Source organism: Notolepis coatsorum (genome assembly GCF_963971535.1).
Source record: "Notolepis coatsorum genome assembly, chromosome: 13".
NCBI lineage: Eukaryota > Metazoa > Chordata > Actinopteri > Aulopiformes > Paralepididae > Notolepis > Notolepis coatsorum.
Window position 1 is genome coordinate 124685140 of NC_140177.1, and position 24563 is coordinate 124709702.

General features: G+C 43.4%; 2 protein-coding genes across 2 annotated transcripts in view; both read right to left on the bottom strand.

Moving 5' to 3' along the window:
- The window catches only part of LOC311239153 (sodium/potassium-transporting ATPase subunit alpha-1-like), a 91098-nt gene extending 82515 nt beyond the window's left edge, over window positions 1–8583 (bottom strand). The window contains exon 1 of the mRNA XM_084327407.1: window positions 8479–8583. The gene's annotated coding sequence lies outside the window, so the exon portion shown is untranslated. The remainder of the gene's footprint in view (window positions 1–8478) is intronic.
- Window positions 8584–15274: 6691 nt separating this feature from the next.
- Window positions 15275–24563, bottom strand: part of LOC311239486 (sodium/potassium-transporting ATPase subunit alpha-1-like) — a gene marked incomplete at its 3' end in the record, with an annotated part of 42548 nt that continues 33259 nt past the window's right edge. Inside the window, exon 5 of the mRNA XM_084327792.1 lies at window positions 15275–15289. Coding sequence (XP_084183918.1) covers window positions 15275–15289 — 15 coding nt within the window. The remainder of the gene's footprint in view (window positions 15290–24563) is intronic.

Here is a 24563-nt window from a genome sequence, read left to right on the forward strand (position 1 = left end):
GAAGTTAAAGTACAAGAGGTAGTGGTTTAATAATACCATACTTATCAATACAGTCAGGGAATTGTACCCCTCAGTTACAATTGGTATTACTACTGCTGTTATTACTACTACTGTTATTACTACTACTGTTATTACTACTACTGTTATTACTACTACTGTTATTACTACTAGTGTTACTACTACTGTCATTACTACTACTGTCATTACTACTATTGGTATTACTACTGCTGTTATTACTACTACTGTTATTACTACTACTGTTATTACTACTACTGTTATTACTACTACTAGTGTTACTACTACTGTTATTCAGTGATGGGAATAACGGCGCTATAAGTAACGGCGTTACTAACAGCGTTAGTTTTTTCAGTAACGAGTAATCTAACGGATTACTCTTCCAATCTCAATAACGCCGTTACCGTTACTGCAAATAAATGCGGCGTGTTACTATGAATGAACCTGTTTCTTTCATCAGACAGATATCTGCGCTGAGAGGCAATATGTTCTTCCTTGTTTAGTGGGCAAATTCTCCGCTCATCTCCTCTGCAAGCACTGCTCCACTGTCTGTGTCTGTCTACTCTGGTCCAATCACATTCAGCGTCCCGTCAGCGTTTCTCCCCCCCCCACCCACAGTCTGCAAATCAGAGCCGAGTAGGGCGGGTCTTCACGGAATGCGTGTTGTCTTTCAGCGGGTCCCAGTCAGAGCGAGTTGACAGCGCATCTACAGTAGTAGTCTAATCTGCAGGTACTGTAGCTAGTAACCTCATTCCCAGTTTTATCCCCGTGAGATAAATGTAGCTAGTAGCCTAGTTTCGCCAGCAGTCAGTTAGTAGAAAAATGTGGCATGTTCAAAGAAAGTAAAAGAAAAGTCGACAGTGAAAATCGCTGCAATTCAAAGGTGCATGGACTGAAAAATATGCGTGCATCCTCCCAGCACCAAGAAACGGTAGCTCTTGTGTAGAGTGGCAATTTGAAACGCCACTATGAAACAAAACACAGTTATTTTGATGCAGCCTTTCCTCAGAATTCAGTGCTAAGAACCACAAAAATAAATGGAATGAAATCATATCAAGCTGCAAGCAGAATTATTGTTAAATCTATGTCACAACGAGAAAAAGCAACAAAGTCCTCACTCAGTGGCATGGGTGTTGGCTAAACACAAGAAGCCATTCTCTGATGCATAAATAATAAAATAATGTATGACTGAAGTGATGGATACCATGTTTGAAGGCAAACAAAAGCAAATCCTCCTCAGATAGCACAGCAACCAGAATAACTGAAATACTGGCTGATGATTTGATTAAACAGCTTTGTGATAGAATTTTAAAAAATGCACAGTGCATTTCCATAGCTGTGGATGAGTCCACTGACACCACTGAGAATGCTCAGTTGCTGGTGTTTGTGAGGTTTTAGTGAGTTTGTGAGAAGATTGGATCAGTTGTACTTTTTTTTTGAATACTTTAAACCCTTTTTTTGTGGAATATTTGATGCGGCCCAGCCTCACCCAGACTCTACCTCCAGCGGCCCCCATGGGTAAATTGAGTTTGAGACTCCTGGTTTAGAATGATTCGATTATATTCTTATATCCGTATGTTGTGTATGTCATAAATGTCATGAATTGAAAATGGGGGACCCTGATGTAAACAAGACGAAAGTCTTTCTCTGATCTGCATCCCCTTAACAATTGTGTGTATTGAGCCGTACTACTGTACCCATTCTGCAATCTGTTAATTAAAATGTTCAATCAATCAGTATATATTTGTTATTTATTTTTGGTATAGTGCTTAACAAGCATAATTTAATGTTGCCCAGTTGTGGCCTGTTGAGGGGCAATACAAAAAGTTCCAAAACATCTATTGTATTTGTATGATCCACTATATAAACATAGTAATTATAATATCTACATACATGGCATTTAATTGGAGGCTAGTCTCACTTTGTCCCACAGCAACATTAAAATAGTTTAGATTTGTGTATGTTGTTTATGTAAAAAAATATATATATTGAAAGTAACGCAATAGTTACTTTCTGAAGTAACTAGTTACTTTTATAATTTGTAACTGAGTAAGTAATTTAGTTACTTTTTGGAAGAAGTAACTAGTAACTGTAACTAGTTACTTTTTAAAAGTAACTTGCCCAACACTGCTGTTCTGTATCGTTAGTGGCTTAGCTTGGCATCACTACTGCACTATCTCGCGTACGTGCACGCGTACTGAATAAACCACAAATGTACCTCTAATACCAGTATTAGTCTGACCACACCCCTCATCAGCTTACCTTCATAAGCAGGTGTGTGGTCACCTGCTCTCCTCCTTCTCGCTTTCACCACAAGGAAGAAGTGCCTCGGTAGATCCCCACACTTGACACCATGATGGAAGAAATTGGATTAGGAACAGCTTGGGAAACAAGGATACGTTGACATCATATCTTTATTTTCTCTCTCACTATTTTCGAGAAAATACGGCGATATTGTCTTCGTACTGGAGTGTCTAGAAGATGATGATCATTCTAAAAACCCTCCACCGGTTTTCGTATTGGGAGCACGCCGCTGCATGCTTCTCAACTGCAGTTCCTTGCTGTGTTTGTTGGGGTGAAACCTGTCAGGCCACAGCTGAACTGTCGGACATGCCGCTGTTGTGAGGAGCGGTGCGTTCCAGGTTGGGTGAGTAGTGTTTGCTGGCGGGCTCCACTTGTCTGTTAGTGCTATGGGGGCTACTTGACAAAGTTTATGGAAACCGGCCCCAGGCTAGGGTCCTTTGTTTAGCCGCCTAGGCGACAGAAGGCCTTGGTCTGGAGACCATTATAGTTTTAACTAGTGGGCCGCGACCATTGACACTGGTGATCCCTGTGTGTTCTGGACGAGTGGATTCTCTCTGTCACCGTGTTAAGACCCCATCTTTCATATCCAAATGAGAGTATTCCTTCACGAGGGGATATGTGCATGTAATGTGCGATAGCGGCAGATTCATGTTCGAAGTCAGCTACACAGGCCAGTTGGTACTGTGCTGATTCCGCCGGATGTTCACCGTTGTGAAGCGGTGTTGACGTCTTGTTTTCTCTTTTCTCTTAAAAAGTGAGGAGAGGTTCAGAACGGCGGCCTGTCTGGGTGAGTGTTATGTCATTGTTTACATGTTCATAGCTTACGGTTAGCCAGTCAGCTGTTAACTGCTGCGTTAGCCTGCTGGATCGCTGCATGGCCTGCTTAAGGCCTACTGTTAGCCAGTCAGCTGTTAGCTGCGGGGCTAGCATGTCGTGGTCGCTGGGTAAACGTTAGCTTGCTGCTAGGGCCATGGCTGGCGCGGGGTAGCTTAGCTTCTCGCGCGCCGCCGGAGCTCGCTTCTGATCGCCGTTGGCTTGATGCTATTCTGTTGAACGTGCTTTGATTTTAACATGTTTTACACTCTTGACCGCGACGTCATCCTTGACAGGGGATGTTTCGTCGACCCTGCCCTGAGCCTGGACGGGGATTGCGTCAACAAAGAGGACTGTAGCGACTGGTTGGAGCGGCGACGCTGCCCGGATCGAACAACACAGGTCGGCTGTGTTCTACGGTGTCTTGTGACTGCACTTCGCTGATCTGCGTTCCGGGTAGGTACGGGGTTGGCCAGACCTCATAACACGTCTTCTGGTTTTACTTTGCTAAATGTATTGTGAATAACGGTGTTTTTTCCCAAAACGTGTGTTGTCGCAATGCATTTAGGATACGTTGCGGGTTATGTGTGAGCTGTTTTTGTCACTGGCAGTTAGCTTCTCCGTGCAGATCGTGATGTATTGATCTGGTTGTTGTGTGAGAAACATCATGGTGTTTATGTGTACCGTGTACTCACTACTAAGGCAACTAACCTATGAAGCTATGCTTGGTGACAAGTGAGTAAAAGAATGTTCTTTCTCAGACTGTAATGACAATGAACAGTGTGTTCACACATTAACAGGTTTTCCTGTTTTAACTGGCCGTATTGAGGGTAAAATAGGAGGATTGTGTTTTCCCCCCCGGTTCCCTGGGGACTTTATCACCTCCTATCAGACATGTTGTGCATTAATTGTGTCTTTTGTGTGGTAGGGATACGATGTAACTCTTAGCTTGATTGCTGAGGTTGTGCTAAATCTGCTGGAGAAACTTATTTCCTAAAGGGAAATTGGTTTGGTTGCTGTCATGTGTGCTTAGCAAGGCCTGTGGTCGATACTAATCAAGAATGATGTATTCTCTCATTGTGAAAAAAAACGGCGTTCCTCTGTTGAGTGTTTTTGCCATTTTTTGTAGGTGATGATGGGTTGTGTGTGTCATGTGACCTACAACTGGGTTGTACTGGCCACAGAAGCACATGTGTATGTTGGACCGGGGTTCTTAGAGCCCTCTCTATTCTGTGTTTTTCCTTAGTAAAAATCAGATAGCAGGTTAGCTCATGCGCTGTGTGGAGCTGTGAAACGCTTCATAGAGCTGACTATGACTGTGTCATATTCTCTTTTTGTCGTTACGTCGTATCATGGGTGTGGGGTCGTAAAGGGGTGAACTGGTAACCTTTCCTCTCCCCATTGTTCTGTCGGTCAGGGGTACACCCCCTGTCTTTCAAGGTTCCCGTCACGTGGCGGTTCGGCACGTTACGGGGGGGGGGAGGGAGTTCCTGGTCCCACGGCCTGGTATATTGGGCGTGTGCACCGCAGGAATTCCCCCGCCATAGAGTACGTCACCGTGCGCGTCTCTGTTGGTAGGACTTCCGTGTGCTGTTCAGGTCCATGTGATGGATCTGTTTTCAGGGGGGGTGGTCAGGGCTCCTCCTCACCAAGCGCCTATTCAGGCCTTCTGTGAGTTCGGACTCCTTCTTCCATGTGAGGGAGCCTCCATCAGAGTACAGAGCCTTCCTCCTCAGATTGTCAAAGTGAGTGGACCCTCTAGAAGGGTCCTTTTCTATTGTATGTATATTCGATTCAATTCGTTTGTTGAGTGTGTATGGGTTCAGTGCCTCTTCCCCGGAGGCCCTAAAACCAGTTTTTTACATGGCTCAAGGTGCAATATATTCTTTTCAATCTGTACAGCTCGCGTGGGAAGTCTCTCTGGGGATCCCCGTCTCTTTTCTATGGGAGGGTGGTGGGATGTAAAAATGTGAACATTTTTTACCCCGGCTGTGTAGACTGGGATACATACTGTTGATGCTTCCTTCTTTCTATTCCAGAAGTGTTGGAGTTAGGGAGTGTCACACCCCTCTTGTCGTTCCCCTGGGCGCCTTGGGGATTCAATGACAGGTCTAAATAGCCTGTTCATTGATGGGGGTGTGTCCCGACGCACGTATAGTGCTAGCTCGCTGTAAACAGGCGATTGACTGGCACGCCTTGGTTGCTTGTGGTTGAAACAGCGTTTTTATAAAGCAACTGAGATGGGGGTTTTTCCTCTTCCGACGACCACATCCCATGACCTGGGTGGGTTGTCGACGGATTCTCGTTCATGTCTGGGGGATGATGACGGGATGGATCTGAACATATGTAGTGGGGTCTCACGCCCTTGGGGTGGGCCACCAGGCGCGGTTCGTCCGAACGTCTGGGTGGCGCCTTCTTTTCATGTTAAGATCAACACGCATATCTGCCCTTCTCCTGGAGTAGGCATGTCGGCGTGGTTAGGGCACGGGACTGGTTCTGGTCACGCTGGTCCAGATCAGTTGAACCCGTTGTCCGCCGGGGATGCAGATCTGCTGTTCTGGTACCCTGAGGGACTTGGGCTTTTTTCAGGGGGAAAAATGCCAGGTCGGTCTGGGTGTCACAGGGTTAAGCGCTATGGAGACCCTGGTTGGGTATGTTTTTACTCAGCACTGTCGTCATGGCTTACAGCCATGCCATTCTGTACGCGCTCGATCTCGTCGGATCTCGGCCGCTACACAGGTTGGTCCTGGTTAGTACTTGGTTGGGAGACCGCCGGGGAATACCAGGTACGGTGTGCTTAGGGGCTGGTTCTCCATTATTTTTCGCTCCTCTCTCACGCATGGCGAAGAGGGGCCTGTGGGGGTGGTTTTTTGACCTCCTCTGGTGACCCTGTGCTTCCCGTACCGCCAGGCCCGGTCCGAAGTGATGTTTGCGACCCGTAGGCCTGGGTTAACCCTTTTTGGAAACTGAAACACTTGTACTGCGGTATAGCCGGTGTATGCCCGCAGGTGTGTTTTGGAGTTTTTTCTTGGGGGGTTATAGGAACAACCACCGCATTGGGTAACACCGAGGTGGTTGATTCCCTGGTGTGTTGGAGCAGTGTCAACTCCCGGGTTCACCGTTTGAGGGTGCCCCTGCACGTTCATGACGTCTGCCAATCGTGTCAGCCTTCTCTGCCTCGACCCCTCTGGGTGGGGGTTTTTAAATGGAGGCTTGGTCATGCAACACCGCCAGCTTACGCTCCTTCCGCCGGGGCGGCTGTGTTCAGCTGTCCCCTCTGGCGCCTGTCTCGTCCGCAGTCTCCAGGCTAGGGTTAACAGCCTGTTGCCTGGTTTTTCCCCGGTGCGCTGCCTGCTTCCGTTGGTTAACCTTTTTGTGTGCTTACGGCCATGCTGACTGCCTGTTCTGCAGGGTCAGTGTGCCAGGCGGTGTACTATTGGGGGGACGGGGCCCGCTCGGCTTACGGCCATTCCAACCTGAACACGCCCGATCTCATCCGATCTCGGAAGCTAAGCAGGTTCTGGCCTGGTTAGTACTTGGATGGGATTCCGCCTGGGAATACCAGGTGCAGTAACTGAGGGGCCTTTGTCCGAATACGCTGGCGATGTGGGGGGCGGGGCACTGCGTGCCCACCTGGTGGGGTCTTGATGCTGGCATCATGGACTTCTCCGGGCCCCCATTCCAGGGAGTCCAGTCCTTTTGGTGGGTCTGGGTCTTCCTTCGCGCTCCGCTGCTACGGCCTTGCCACGGGGTTGGGTTTGCCCTTGGCCCCGTGATTCTGGGGGCAGTAACGAGGTTGTTCCTCCGTTCGTTCCCGGGTGGCATGCGGGTTGTGCGTGTGTGTAGTCGTGGGGTCAAGCCACGGTCTGCTCACCCTGTGCGTTAAGTTGCTTGAGTGCCTCTTCGCACGGTCGGGTCCGTCGCCTTCCCGTGAAGCCTCTAATAGGGGGGATACCCTCCATTAGGGGGGGTCGGGGGGGCTCGGCCCTCCCTGTTCTGATGGTTTTGGGGGGCTGTCAGCGGGGTGTATTTGTCAGCCAAGTGGCTCCGCTTGGCCTCCCTTGTGCAGTAGTGATGCCAAGCTAAGCCACTAACGATACAGAACGTTAGGTTATGACTATAACCAAGTTCTGTTAGTTAGGGGCGATGCTTGGCATCAGACGGCTGCTGCAGCCCTTGTCCTCACCTTGTGGTGAAAGCTTGGGAAGGAGGAGAGCAGGTGACCACACACCTGCTTATGAAGGTAAGTTGATGAGGGGTGTGGTCAGACTAATACTGGTATTAGAGGTACATTTGTGGTTTATTCAGTACGCGTGCACGTACGCGAGATAGTGCAGTAGTGATGCCAAGCATCGCCCCTAACTAACAGAACTTGGTTATAGTCATAACCTAACGTTATTACTACTGACTTCAGTCCATGTCTCCAAAGCTCACATCCTCGTGTTATTAATAGATTGCGTGTGTCTTCTTGTCCCTTGCACAGTATGATTGGAATCATTCAGTCACACTCAGTAAAATAACGTATTAACTTCAGAAGAGATTGATAATCATCTTAATAATCGTGTGTTTGTACTTTTCAATGGACCCAGCTGTGACCAGCAGAGTCCAAATCAATCAATGATTATAACGTTGTAATCTAATTGATACAAGGTAATAAATATTACATTTATTGAGCAGGGGGAGAAAGAGAGAGAGAGAGAGAGAGAGAGAGAGAGAGAGAGAGAGAGAGAGAGAGAGAAAGAGAGAGAGATTGATTGATTGATTGATTGAAAACTTTATTAACTGATTGCAGAATGGGTACAATATACAAACAACTGCTAAGAGGATGCAGACCAGAAAAAGACTTTCGTCAAGACATTTATGACATACAAGACATACAAATATACAGTACTGTTTAAGAAAAATATATCATAATATCATTCGGGGGGGGGGGGGGGGGTTGGGCATTTACCGGGGCCAGTTTATGTCTTTGAGAGTGGTTTTGAAGGAAAGTAGGGATTCACATTATTTTACGTGGGTAGGGCGTTCCACATTATTGTGGCATAATTGCAAAACGTGTTTATGAAAACTCCTGTACCCCCGGGTGCAGAGATCTGATTTAACCCTTTCACTGCAACAATACAAAGGGTTAACCCTTTTCGTCTGTAGTGTGGTAGTGAAAGGGTTAAGGTAAAACAAAAGGCCCTGTGATGATCTGTTGCCTATAGGGCAATGCAAAAATCTAGACTCAGCTCCGTCTCCGAAAGTCAGTTGTATTTGTGTGTAATGTGTATGTATGTGTACACGCAGGTTTTGTGTGTATCTGTGTCTGTACATGCGTGTGTGTGTGTGTGTGGAGCTTGGTACCTTGAGGATGGGAAGATGGTCCTGACCCCCTTTGAACTGGGCCCGGTTACACAGGGCGGCTACACGGGCCAGAGAGGTCCACGTCGCAGAACTCTTGTCGAATGCAGAACCTTCAAGAGGAGCAGAGGCGCCGCGTTAGATTCTTTAGCAAATGGGAGGAAACACAATATCTTGTGAAATATTTTTTATAATAATTTAAATATGAGCGTACGACTGGATTAAAGACACTTGGATTATATTGCATGTGTTTAGGACGGTGGTTCTCAAACTACGGGTCGCGGCCCAAAGTGGGGTCGAAGGTAGGTGACAGCATTGGCAAAACAATTATAAAAAGAAAAAAGAAACCGAGACAAAAACTGACGAGCCCAACTCGATAGAGTTTTCCACCCGGCAGCTGTGTTTATTTGCCATGCCTTGCCCCTTCATCAACGGAGGCCGACACAGTATTCCAATACACATCTCACTACATCCTGCGCATGTATAATCTCGGAGACCACGTCTCGTCTTTTGTGTGTATTATTATTATAAATACTTTACACACTATATGAATGTATTACGTGGTCCATAATGGCCCGCAAACAGCATTTCCAACTTCAACAACATCAAGTATGGCTACCATTTGGATTCTTCACTCCCCATGGAGGAGGGGAACAAATCTCCCTGAATCCAAGGCATCACAGGGTGAGTAATCGATATACAAATGATCATCTCTGAGCTTCTACTCCACGTGTGAAAACAGAATAGAATAGAATCAACAGTAGTATAGCTACACAAACATCCTTCGCCAACGCCTGACTGGTTGGTATGCAGGATGCTGTACTGTACACATCCTTCACCAACGCCTGACTGGTTGGTATGCAGGATGCTGTACTGTACACATCCTTCACCAACACCTGACTCCTTGGTATGCAGGATGCCGTACTGTACACATCCTTCACCAACACCTGACTCCTTGGTATGCAGGATGCCGTACTGTACACATCCTTCACCAACACCTGACTCCTTGGTATGCAGGATGCCGTACTGTACACATCCTTCGCCAACGCCTGACTGGTTGGTATGCAGGATGCCGTACTGTACACATCCTTCGCCAACGCCTGACTGGTTGGTGTGCAGGATGCTGTACTGTACACATCCTTCACCAACACCTGACTCCTTGGTATGCAGGATGCCGTACTGTACACTGTGCTTCGTCCTCTTCTAAAGCTTCCAGTCTTTCTTTCCTCTGAAATCTGGCTCAACCCGCTGGCTGTTGGGTTGGATACAGAAATCCGATTGGTTCCACACAGCGGTAGTCTTGCCGAGCGCTCGGAGGAGGACATGTCTTTAGCCGAGGGTGGTGCCACCCACTGCACAGGGCATGTGCCGGTATGACATTTTGAAGGTATGATAACCTTGGGCAAAAATACCCCGGTTCATGGTATATCACGGTATTCGGTAAAAACAATTTTTTATAATAATTATTAATTTCCCATTGAACAAAACATCTTTTATTACAGTGCACAAATCAGCTTTTCTGTAAGTGTTATTTATGAATGTGTGAAGACTGTCTGTATTACACACAGAGGGAACTGTCTGACCACTTTCAAACTAAGTACAGAATAAAAAATACTTCCAAATAAACTTTCATGATTATGAATAGACCTACTGTATGTAGGCTACATGTCAAAAGGGCAATACATTTAGTTAATGTAATGTAATCTACTTGCACAGATGTATGTTATATAGCCTAGTACTATTCTTACTGGATTAAACATACATTTAAACTAGGGATGTCCCGATCCGATCACGTGATCGGGATCGGGGCCGATCACGTGATTTTCAGAGGATCGGGATTTTATTTGTATTTTTTAATCGAGAGTGAAAAAATAAAAAATAAAGTTTTATTTTATTCAACAAACATGACCATGTTCACGTCTTAAACTCATACTGAGGCCTTAGTTTTGGTTTTAAATTACATATCAACATTCATTTATTTATTGTCACACAGAGCAGAATAATTTGCCAAAACAAATGCATTTCCTCTTATTTACACCGTCGCACGACAGTGACGTATGCCGAAAATAGCAGACCTCACAACGTGTTGCTCCCGCAAGTAAACACGGGCAGGTTATGTCCACCTGATGACTCGGAGCAGCTAGAAAAAATTTCAGAAGTTTGGAAGCATTTTAAAATTGAAACCGAAGCCAGTCCAATATAGCCAGTTACAATGTTTGCAAGGCGGACGTTCCACGTGCGTTCAACAACGTTATGTGACTAGAGGGAGCAAAGGACACTGGCGCCGCTCTGATGGCTGCCTTTCTGATCGCTCCGACGAGACTGTGCTTTATTTTGTTAATTTTTATAGTATTAGGAGTTTTATTTGCACCAACTGTTGGTGCATTATATGTGTATGACCGTCAGTCAATCATTGACATTGGATTAAGAAAAACTTACCGTTTGGATTGCTCTCTGGATCGGATCGCTGAACAGCAGAAATGGCCCGCCGAGATCCTTTGTTATGCCGGCCATGGCCAAGACGCCAAGAAGCCGCCGCGAAGACGAGGAAAGAGAGCCGGGGTCCGGAACAGACTGAGGTCCAAACGACACAGAACCACATTGCCCAGCATATTGTTGGCCAATGTGCAATCGATAGGAAACAAATTGGACGACATCAGAGCAAGGATCCAATTCCAGAGGGACATTCGGGATTGTAACGTCCTCTGTTTCACAGAAACTTGGCTGAGTCCAGATGTCCCGAACCACGCAATAGAACCGGCAGACCATTTCTTCGTTCTCCGCAAAGACCGGACGGCAGAAGAGTCATTAAAGAAGAAAGGAGGCGGCATTGCCTTCATGATAAACAAGGAGTGGTGCGATGTAGGCAACACAAAGGAAATGTCTAACCACTGCTCCCCAGACCTGGAGTTTATCACGATAAAATGTCGACCCTTCTTCCTCCCAAGAGAGTTAACGTCCATCATCCTCATCGGAGTGTACATTCCACCACACGCGAACACTGAGGTCGCACTTTCAAAACTTCACGACGAGGTAAACAAACTCCAGGCAGCTAACGTTGACGCGGCCATTTTGGTCTTGGGGGATTTCAACAGCGCGCGTCTTAAAAAGGTGCTGCCGAATTTCTATCAGCATGTGACCTGTCCCACCAGAGGCGAGAACATATTAGACCATGTATACTCGCAATTTAAGAATGGGTACAAGTCACAGGCTCTTAGTCCATTCGGTAAAAGCGATCACGCCGCAATTTTTCTTTTGCCTAAGTACAAACAGAGTCTCAAGCAAACGCCGGTGGTCTCGCGAGAGGTTAAGCGTTGGGCCGTGACGTCAGTGGAGTCACTCCAAGCAGTGCTGGGAAGCACAGAATGGAGTGTATTCCGTGATAACACAGCCAATATTAACGAATACACCGAAACGGTGATTGACTATGTCTGTACTCAGGTAGAAGTAATAATCCCCACCACCAAAATTAATATCTACCCAAATCAAAAGCCCTGGGTAGACAAATCCGTCCGTGAGGCTCTGAAAGTGCGCACATCAGCATACAACACCGGGCTGGTGACAGGCAACATGGAAGAACACAAGATGGCAAGATACAACGTCAGGAGAGCAGTAATAGAGGCAAAACGGCGTTACAGGGATAAAGTTGAACTTCAGTTTGAACAGGCTGACTCTAGAGGCATGTGGCAGGGCCTCAGAACAATGACAGACTACAAAGGAACCCCCCTCAAACTGAACAGTGACATCTCCTTAGCAAATGATCTCAACTCCTTCTATGCGAGGTTTGAGGCTGTGAATAACAACACCAGCCTACAAACCACGGCAATGGGGGGGGGGGGGTCTGCTGATGGAGACTCAGTGTTCAGGGTAACAGAGCATGAGGTGAGACGGATCTTTAAAAAAGTGGATATCAGGAAGGCAGCAGGACCGGACGGCATCCCAGGCCGCGTCCTAAAAGTCTGTGCCGACCAACTGGCCCCGGTATTCACTGACATCTTCAACCTGTCCTTGGAACAGGCCGTCATCCCCACCTGTCTGAAGAAGTCCACCATCATCCCTGTACCCAAAAAATCTACGCCCGCTTGCCTCAACGACTACCGCCCTGTAGCCCTCACCTCCATAGCCATGAAGTGCTTTGAGAAGCTAGTGAAGGGCTACATCTGTTCCTCCCTCCCCATCAACCTGGACCCTCTGCAATTTGCATATCGCCCCAACAGGTCCACGGAGGACGCCATAGCCCATGTGCTGCACACAGCAGCATCACATCTGGACAAGAGGAAGGGGAACTATGTGAGAATGCTGTTCATCGACTACAGCTCAGCATTCAATACCATAGTCCCCTCCAAACTCATAGCCAAGCTCAGGGACCTGGGCTTGAACTATGACCTGTGCCAGTGGGTCCTGGACTTCCTGACGGGCAGACCCCAGGTGGTAAGAGCCGGCAACTGCACCTCCTCATCCATCACGCTCAACATAGGGGCCCCCCAGGGCTGTGTTCTGAGCCCCCTCCTCTACTCCCTGTACACACATGACTGCGTAGCACAGCGGAACAACAACACCATCATCAAATTTGCTGATGACACAGTAGTGGTGGGCCTGATCTCTGCCAACGACGAAAGGGCCTACCTGGAAGAGGTAGAGAACCTGTCACAGTGGTGTCAGGAGAACTGCCTCTCCCTGAACGTCAGCAAAACAAAAGAGATGATTGTGGACTTCAGGAGGTCGGGGGTCAAGGACTACAGCCCCCTCAGCATCGACGGGGCACCAGTTGAGAGAGTGAACAGTTTCAAGTACCTCGGAGCCCACATATCCGAGGACTTGACATGGACCACACACATTGACAGTGTTGTGAAGAAGGCACGACAACGCCTCTACTTCCTCAGGCGCCTAAGGAAGTTCCAAGTCAGTCAGAAGATCCTTAGGAACTTCTACTCATGTACAATAGAGAGCATCCTGACCGGCAACATCACCTCCTGGTTTGGGAATAGCACTGCACAAGACCGTAGCAGACTACAAAGAGTGACACGTTCAGCCGAACGCACAATTAGAGGGGGGCTTCCCACCCTCCAGAACATTTACAACAAGCGGTGCAAGGGGAAGGCTAAGAGAATTATTAAGGACTCGAGCCACCCGAACAACTGCCTCTTTGAACTGCTGCCGTCAGGCAAGCGATACCGGAGTCTTATGGCGAGCACAGAAAGACTCAGAAGGAGCTTCTATCCCCAGGCCATCAGGCTGCTAAACGAACAATAATCGCTAAACGAACAATAATCACTATGCAACAACCATCAAATGCACACAGCACACACACCCACACGCACACACTCACTCAAACAAACAACACACTGCAGCACCCACTCTCCACACTTTAGATCACACAAACACACTTACACTTTATATTTATTGATAAAGGATTTGCACTACAACTCGTAAACCTACTGTGAATTGTACCTAAACTGCACCTCGTCCATTTATGCCTTGCACTATATAGTATAGTATTGTATATTAGTACACTGCGCAGTATTGTATATTGTATGGTAACTACGTCTACGAACATTGTACATATGTCTAAACTGAACACTGTGACCTCTTTTTTTACTTCTAATTTTTACTATGTTTTTATTTCATACTTATCTTGTCATGCACAGTCTCTGGAGCGCAACAGTAAGAAGCATTTTGTACAAAAGTATTCTGTACTTCTGTATGACAACTATTAAAGAAACTTGAAACTTGGAATGGGGGACGGCTGGTGCTCTGCTGTTTTGAATGCCTTGCTTGAATGAAGAACGTTCACCTGGATAACATTCGCTTTGTGAGGATTATTCGTCTGCGTTTCAGACCAAAATGGAGGAAATCATTATGTAAGTCGAACACTGTGAATCTATACTAAATGCTTCTGGTTCCGGTTTGACAACGGCATGTGACGGTCGCATTGGTCACACGCTCCGCTCCCGTTTTTGTTAATTTCGCTTAAAAACCTACTTTTTACAACACTAATGTGTTTAAACCTCGACGTATATATTAACTAAGACCTTCAACTAACTATATCAACAGGAAAAATCAACATGCCAGCAAAGAAAGATACTACAAAGAGACGTGAAGCAGACACTCTAACGGTAGAGGCTGCGGTGACGCGCTCCGTGAAGGAGAAAGCGGACGCGATTGAGAATAAAGCGTCCGTCAATACCATGGAATCCAACGATCTCATCCGAGACAGACATGGAGAATACTTCACCCGATTTCAAAACGCTGACCACTCTGATAAAGATCTTAACCGACAAGGTTGATAATGTTGATGCCACGGCTGGTAATATAGCTGACAGAGCGGATAGGGCTGTTGAGAGAGCCGAAGCTAATGCTAACGCATTTAAGTTAGCTATAGAAGCTAAACTTGAAGACCTCAGGGCAGAGGCTGTAGTACAAACCGATCGCATAACGGCAGTTGCAAATACTGTGAACGAATACTCACTGAAACAAGAGGAGAAGAATAAGGATCTATATGATAATATCGCCAAAGTATCGAAGGAGATGCAAGTGGGGGACAAACAGCTTTGGCAGATGATACAAGACAACCACGAGAAAAACACGGTCAGATTGCTCGAAATCGAACGTCACGCCCGCAGATTTAATATCCGTATAGTGGGTTTGGATGAATCAGTCAAATGCACAGATGCCTCGTTTGCTGCAGTGCTAGTCGAAATTCTAGGTTCTGAAATCCTACCTACAGAACCGATAGTGGACAAACGCTACAGAATAGGCACTGTAAACTACAACAACAACAAAGAAAGAGTGATCATTGCTAGCCTACGTGAAACTGAAACAAGAGACACGATCATCAGGGAAGCACGCAATAAATAGGGAAAACTGATATATAAAGGGAAAAAAGTGTCGTTCTATGAGGACATGTGCAAGGAAGCTATAACTCTACGTGCCCGCTACAAGGATGTGGTGCATCAGCTCTATGAGAAAGGTCTCCATCCCATCCTACGTTATCCAGCTAATCTTTCCATTGTGGAGGGAGATGGAAAAAGATTCATGCTACGTTTGCTTGAGGCGGCAGAAGATTACATGAAGAATACAAAAAGTGGATGACAAGATTCATCTTTTTTGGATAACTTTGCAATCGCACGGACATCAAAAACGGCATCATACAAGCTTTTGACAACATTGAGGTATAAATTATTTAATATAAAACGCTAAACACTTCATGGTAATATGCAGGTCATGATTTGATACCGACTTTTTTGGAACATTCTAGAATTTTCTATTTTCTTTTTTTACTTGAAGGCTATGTGTCATAATGGAATATACTGGAATACACTGGATTGATATTGTTCTATGACACGAGGATTGTACTGGAACATTACAACAACAATCTGCAAGTCATGATCGGCTGACAGCATTCTGGAATACAATGCCTTTTTCAATGATGGCCCTGGAAAATAACAACGATATGAGACTTGGACATGAAATAGATGTGAAGAACAGCGACCACCATAACAGATTAATGACCACTCTTGACGGGGGATGATCTGCATGCAAGTATTTAAAAACCTCCTTGTTATCTAGATGTGTAAACATGCAAAGTTATTTAAAAAAAAAATCAAAAATTAAGTAGTTATTCCCTGATTTTATGGATTTCGATAATCAAATTCTAAACATCGTTCTTTCTTTTTCTTTATTTCCAAAATGTTCTAACCAATACATGTTAGTAGAAGGTTTAAAAAAAAAGAGGTTTAAATGAATATACTAATTGAGGTATATTTTTCATTTTGTTTAATTACATTAACGGGAGAGTGGCTTGGCCACAGGTGACATTCTATTAAATTAGAATTAAAAGTTTAGATTCTATGGTAATTTACATAGGAAAGTTTAGGATAAATTGCTCATTCTGGGCTGACCGGAGGTGCAAGATAGGATGGAGTTGTACGCGAAGGAGGTATCAAATAGGTACCTTGTACGGCTCTGTAAGGGAGGGGGGATCAGGGGATTATATATATATATGTATGTTTTTAAGCTCTGCGCTCAACAGGACCTCAATGATTGGATATATATCCATAGTGAATTCGTACTCCAGACGAATTACAAACAAATACACAACAACTTGTATAGATTATGGCTAGTTTGAATATAATGATTTGGAACACTGGGGGTATAAACAACCGAAATAAACGCAAAAGCGTGCTCACACTGATGAAAAACAAACAGGTGGATGTGGCTCTTTTAAGCGAAACGCACCTTTTAGTGGAAGATAAAGTAAGGCTAGCGGACAACATATACCATAACATTAGCCACTCTTCCTTTGGAACGAGATCCCGTGGAGTTGCTATAGTCGTGAAAAGGAAGTTGAATATTGAATTGCAGGACGTATGGTCTGATACAGATGGTCGGATAACCATAGCTAAAATTATATACAGAAACAGGAAAATAGCGCTGGTAGCGGTATAGGCTAACTTCTACGCTACACTCACTAGAAAAATGTTAGACCTTTTTAATGCCATTTGGGATCCCGGGATGGATAAATCTTATCCCACTATTTCCAATGAGCAGAAAAAAGCATCTAATGCACTAAAGCATAGGTGTCAAACTCACGGCCCGCGGGCCAAATGCGGCCCGCCACGTCATTTGATGTGGCCCCCCAAGAGCTCAGGTAAAAAAAATAAAAATAAAAATATATATATATTTTTTTCTTACATTAATATTGGGTTAAAAAATAGCAGTGTTAAAATAATTGTGGGTTAATGCGTTAATAAAGCTTTAACTTTGACAGCCTTAGTTATTACACATTCTTACACATACATGTATGTTGAACATCTGAGGTATTGATGAAGTAACAAAGGAAAAAAGCCAAAAGCACTTACTCCTCAGACATTCTTTGACAATTTTACAGCCCAAAATACAAAAAAGATCCAGGCGGAATAGGTAACAAAGGGTTGAAGAAATATTGTCTGAACTGTCAGATGCAAACTGGCTGTGTGACATAACCGAGCATCTCGTTCAATTGAATAAGAAGCTGTAGGGACGCAAACAAGTCCCACCCAAAACTTGACCAATATAGTTGTGAACTGAGACAACCCTTATTTTGTTATTTTTGAGTACAGTTACAGTTGTGTGTTCATGCAGACACATAATAGCAATTTCATTACGAATTGAAAATGGGGGACCCTGATGTAAACAAGTCGAAAGTCTTTCTCTGGTCTGCATCCCCTTAACAATTGTGTGTATTGAGCTGTACTGTACTGTACCCATTCTGCAATCTGTTAATTAAAGTTAATTAAACTATCTTCCATTAGTTGGATGTATGGCCTCTGCAAGGTTGTGTGCAGCCATTTGTTTTTGTAACATCTGCTACATCTGTCCCACGCGTTATTTGCAGCTCACAGTTGTTAGTTATGCCCCTCTTGACTGTGACAAAAAGGTTTTGAACAAACTTAATGTCATAGCTTGTATTTGATGATATTCTTCTTTGTTATTTACTTGAATGGTTTGATCATTGATTGATGGAGTAATATGGGGTTCTGATAAACTAAAATTATTTGTTAAAATAACATAAGCTAACATATATTTTTACATTTATGCAAATGCATATGCAATATGTATAACTTGAATAAGTAATAAATACAGAAACAACATGTTTAACAATATGTAAATGTGTAGCTACATTTATTTTACATTACATTAACATTTATACGGTCTTTGGCCCTTTGAGGGCAACCATAATGCTGATGTGGCCCTCTGTGAAAATGAGTTTGACACCCCTGCACTAAAGGATTGGTCTAAGAATACAGGTGTAAATGACCTATGGCGATCACTAAACCCAATGACCCGAAAGTACTCCTGTCAATCTTTAAGACACAAGACATTCTCCAGGATAGATTATGTTTTTGCATCCCCTAGACCAGGGGTGGCCAACCCGCGGCTCGCGAGCCGCATGCGGCTCTTTGCCCGTCAATGTGCGGCTCTTCCATCCAAAAAAAAAAAAAAAAAAAAAAATTACCTTTTTTTTTTTTTTACTTTTTTTTTTTTTTATGTCACTCATTCCATAAGGACGTAGAATAAACATTTACAATTTTTTTTTAAATGGTCCATTTGCATGTTCTTGGTATCTGAATCTAGGGACATATATGGATCAGTGTCAGAAATAGTGTGTCTGTTACTAGGCTTGAGTAAATTGTAATGAACCAAAGGAGAATATCAATTCTATTTAAAAAAAATGTATCTTTGACTGTAAATAACACCATGCTAAAATTGACCAGACCTGAAAAATCTAAGCAAATGAATAAAGGGAAGATGATTAAACAGAAGGTTTTGTAGATACAGTACTGAATTCTGCCATCTTTTTTATAATGTAAATTTCTCCACCATTTTTCATCATATTGCAACACCGTTTTTTGCAAGACGTTCACAGAAAGGTAGAGAAACTAACTGCGTTCTGTTTTATGGCAATAACGTTCAGGTTTGTGGGAGATAATCCCAAAAAATAAGAGAAATTAAAAAGTAAATCCAGAAGTCAGATGATTGACAGGGGCTGGTGTGAGCTGGGTAGGGTCGTTTTTCGAAATTTGAAAGCCCTGAGTCTCTTCCTTCAAAAGACTACACTCACTTTTGGCTGTGCCACTTCCTCCTGTTTAATATGCGCCGGTTTCCGACTCAATGCCCTGAGATTTCTATAATCTTATATTTCACTAATAACAGTTCAAATAATTGGTAAACAAACATAATGCTGAAAATATACACTTTTACTGTATATCTCGGGCTTAAGAGGTTAACCCAGTGAGGCCCAAATTAAAAAGAAATTAGCAACTTCAGAGGCCAGAGGGTGGGACATATAAACACATTTACTATCAAATAGCATTGTGAGGCTGAACAACAGGACCAATTGACTATACATGTGCTTAAAGGGGAACTATCTTATAAATGGCTTTTTTCAGTGTTTACCATTGTTTCTTAGCTATGTGGACTTATATTAATAGGATATATGTCTCTAATTCTCATATTGGCGAATTCTTCCAATTCTCCTTTCACAATATTCACCCTCACTGAACTGAGTCATCTGAAAATGTGCATATCTGTGATGTCAGAGATTTCTCAGCTGCATAATAATGTGGCAGTTGATGTGGCAGTTGGCACCAGGCCACACAGTGGTTGGAGCCCAGCCTCAAAACGGCTTAAGATCTTAAGGTAGAAAAATGCGGTTTTTAGTACTTGATTAGAAATACAAAACAATGCATTTTTTTTGAAAAAAACCTAGGTGTTCCATAGACTCACAGGAATTGTGTAAAAGTGCCCAAATAGTGAAAGAAATAGTAAAATAGTTCCCCTTTAACATTTTTTAAATAAACATTATTTTTTTAAATGGCTAAAAGTGATTTTGTAATTTTGCAACCGTGGGTCTCACAGGGTACTTTTAACCCTGTGAGGCCCAAATAAAAAAGACATTAGCAACTTCAGAGGCCAGAGGGTGAGACCTATAAACACATGAAGGGTGCCGTGACTGAAAAAAAAGGTTGAGAAACGCTGGTATATGGTGTGCCTCTTTGTGGTACCACAGTCATTTTTTTGTGGCTCTTAGTCTCTGACTGGTTGGCCACCCCTGCCCTAGACTATTTGATAATTATGAGGTGGAAATGGTTCCCAATGCATTATCAGATCACTGCTATTTACTCCTAAAAGGATCATTTGGTGTACTGTCATCCAGAGCCCCTAGATGGCAATTTAACTCGAAATTGCTGAAAAACAATGAATTCACTACACAATTCAAAGAAGCACTTGTTGAATTCCTGCGGGAGAATGCGGAATCGACGCAGGACCCCAGAATATTATGGATGTCGGTAAAGGGATTTATCAAGACTTTCACAGATACCTTTTCTTCCAAACTACGCAATAATCGTTGCTCAAAACTGGCAGAGCTGGAAACGCTTTACTCTTCGTTATTTTCCTCTTTACAATACAACTACTCGGATCGATTGGAATCTCAAATCGATGTGTTAAAAAAAGAGATTAACGCCATTTTAAGACAACAATCTGAATTTCTAATACGTAACACAAAACAACAGTATTACTTTCATGGTTCTAAACCAAGTCACTTACTAGCTATGCAGATACGAGCCAACGCAAAATTTGCAGATATCCCTACCATTAAGGCCCAGCAAGGACTGGTTACAGACCCCAATAAAATCAACGAGACATTCAAAAAGTTTTACTCCAACTTGTACAAATCAGAAATGACCTTCGATCAAAATAAAATGGATATATATCTTAATAAAATTAACCTACCTAAACTATCAGAGGAAGACGCTAAACAATTAGAAACACCCATCACACTAGAGGAACTTAGGGAGGCTATATCAGAAATGAAAATTGGTAAGGCTCCTGGCAGGGACGGTATCCCACCAGAATTGTACCTCTCATGCTGGGATGTAATTGGACCCCCATTACTTAATATGATTTTATACTCAATCAAGGAGGGGAATTTCAATAAGAATGACAATATTGCACTTATAACTGTCCTCCTAAAAAAAGACAAAGACCCCACCGATTGCGGTAGTTATAGACCCTTGAGTCTCCTCGGAACCGATATCAAGCTTTATTCCAAGGTATTAGCCATCAGACTTCAAAAGCATATGACAACTTTAGTTCATCCGGATCAGACTGGCTTCATAAGAGGCCGCTTGATCACGGATAATATAAGACGGTTACTACATGTGCTAGATGCCAGCAAGGATGCCAACCCACCTATAGCAATGCTGTCCCTGGATGCGATGAAAGCCTTTGATAGGTTGGAATGGTCTTACTTATGGGCAGTACTAGAAAGGATGGGGTTAGGAAACGGATTCATTGATATGATAAAAGTAGTATACAAAGACCCATCGGCCATGATCACCACAGGTATAATTACCTCCGGAATTTTTCCGGTATCGCGCTCTGCCAGACAGGGTTGCCCTCTTAGTCCCGGACTATTCGCTTTATCATTAGAGCCTTTAGCACAGTATATAAGACAATCCCAATCCATAGAACCAATCTCAATCAAGGGCACACAACATCATATTAGTTTATATGTGGACGACGTAATATTGTTCATGGGAAACCCTACCACCTCAATGCCTCATCTTCTCAAGTTGATTGATGACTTTGGCAATCTATCGGGATTTAGGATAAATTGGCCAAAGTCGGCCACTTAACGCCCTTACAAAGAATATACTCCTTCCAGGAAAAATACCAATGGTAAAACACTTCAGATGTTTAGGAGTTGAGGTATTCCCTACTATAAACCAAACGGTGAAGTACAATTACACAAAAGTCCAAGATAAGATTAATTACGACTTTGACAGGTGGTCCAAACTTAAAAATTCAGTACAGGCCCGAGTATCAATAGTTAAGATGAATGTCTTACCTAGAATCAACTTAGCTCAATGTTACCGCTACCCCCTCCTGATGGTTACTGGAAAAAATTACACTCCTCCCCATATAAATTTGTTTGGAATAATAAACCTCCAAGAATAAAAAGATTCACCGCACAGAAAAACAAAGCCGACGGTGGACTAGCATTCCCAGACTTTTACCTCTATTTTAAAGCGTACTCTTTAAGACCACTGACAACCTGGTCTGACTCCCAAGCATCAGTATCCTGGAGAAACTTAGAAGAAAAGATAGTAGCACCACATAGACTGCAGGACATAGTATACACCAAACTATCAATTAAGCAATGCGAAGTGAAATTTGGCCCTCTTATTACACATGTGATTCGGTTATGGCGAGAAACACAAAAAAAATATACTAACCAACATAATTGGCATAGCCATACTCCCCTATTCAATAACAATGAACTCCTTATTGGGAAACGACCTATCAGATACCCCAAATGGGAAAAGCAGGGCATACATACATTGGGAGATGTTTTCAACAAACAGGGTTTTTGTAGCTATCATGATATACATAAAAAATGTAACCTCACCAGTTCCACATAATATTTCTACGCACAGTTATTAAAATGTTTGAAGGCTCATGGGGTTCCATTAAAAATACCAATTGAGCATCACAGATATCACAAATTCTTCTATGAAAGAGAGACATCGAGAGGATTCGTATCTGATTTTTATCATCACTTACTAACGTCTTCGTATGAAATCCTTCCCCTAGACTTAGTATGGAGGAGGGATATACCAGATTTGGAAGTAGATTTTGATTGGCAAAAAGTCTGGGCAAACGTTCGAATTGCATCACGCAACCCGGATCATCAACAAATTAATCTTAATTATATTCACAGGACATACCTGACTCCTATAAGATTGAACAGAATGGGACTTAGACAAGATTCTATATGTTATTTATGTACAAATGGTGATGAGGGTACATTTATGCATATGTATTGGGATTGCCCACCTGTTAAGAAATTCTGGGAAGAAGTGACCCTGAAATTATCAGAATTCTTACTTCTGAATATACCTGTACATCCCTCTGTATTGCTGTTGAGTGATGTCTTTCAGTATGCAGCCCCTATACAGCTAAAGAGACTAGTTTTATCCGGTCTTACAGCTGCTAAAAAGCTGATCGCTTCACGATGGATTCAACCGGAAAAAATTTGCCGGAAGGTATGGATTCTCACCTATCTCGATGTGATTTATCTAGAGATATCTACAGCAAGAATTTTAGGTATCAGTGAAACTAACATTGCAATTTGGTTAGAAGTGGTGGAGAGAATAAAAGCTAGCATATGAATTGTAGTTCCTGGTTAGAAACGAATGAAAATGGATGGATTATCCAAGTGGGGGTCCGGGGGGGTAGAGCGAGCAAGAGCATATGTATGTATTGTATTGGACTGCAAGTATTAGGTATATATATCCCGTAAACTACATTTATATTGATTTGAAATGTATAATCCTGTGATTTACTTAGGATATTTACTGTTAATGCTTGTGTGTCTAAATTTATGTTATGTTTAAAAAAAAATAATAATAAGAAAAAAAAGAAAAAAAAGAAAATGTATACTAAATGCGCAGATTGAAACTTTTAATATTTCTCGTATGGTGAATGTAATGCGAGCCGCCGCGCTCGACTGGGGCTATTGATAGGGTCAGTATATGAGCTACCTTGCAGCTAGCGTTAGCGTTACCTAACCATTAGCTAGTGCTGGCTTTAAAGTCAATGTTAGCTTGCTTGGTATCCAACGCTAGCTCGGCAGACAGTCAAGTGATGCTACTGTAATGTATAGCTACGTGCCTAGCTAGCATTAGCTAAAAGAGCCCTCGCAGTGAATCTTTCATGACTCTCTGCAAGCTAACTAAGTTTGTGTTGTTCGCTAACAAGCTAACTGGCGTGAGGCAGCTAGGCTAGGTAACATTAGCTAGCTATTTATAAACCAGCTAATGTTAGCTAGCAATCTTTCTTTACCACAATATCATTTTATGTTCTTTACCTGTAACGTTATTTCACACTCCCGTTTTTTCATCAGTCCCTTGTTGTGAAACTGAACTACGATTGAAAATTATTCTAATCTAGTTGACGTGGTCATGATTTAAGAATGGTTGTTGTTGTTTTTGTTGTTGTTGCTACTGCTGCTGGGATGTGAACGGAGGGGCTTGTCTCGCTTCGCCAGTTTCTGACAAAAATGCATCAAATTGGTTACTAATGTGAAAGATTGGATCGGGAAAGATCGGTATCGACAGATACTCAAAATCACATGATCGGGATCGGATCGGGAGCAAAAAAACGCGATCGGGACATCCCTAATTTAAACAATTCATCTTTTGTGGAAGATCAACAACTCTAACAACCACCCACGGAACTATGTGTTGGGGATAAGGGCTCCACACAGATCCGATTTTTTGTTACTTTCCTGTCAGCACACTAGCTCAACGTCAATAGAGTTTAACATTAAGTTAATAAATGTTTAGCGTCGTCTTTCAACATCCCGCCTCAGACTCCTATCCTTCTCATGATTATGAATATGTAACGGAACGTAGGCCAATCTCGCTAGTTGACCGGAATCAATTAGCAACATGATTCACCTGTACTACTAGCTAGCTGGCTAACTAGCTAACGTTAACTAGCTCCCTTCAAAACGAACGGGTAGGTATGGCCATTGCATT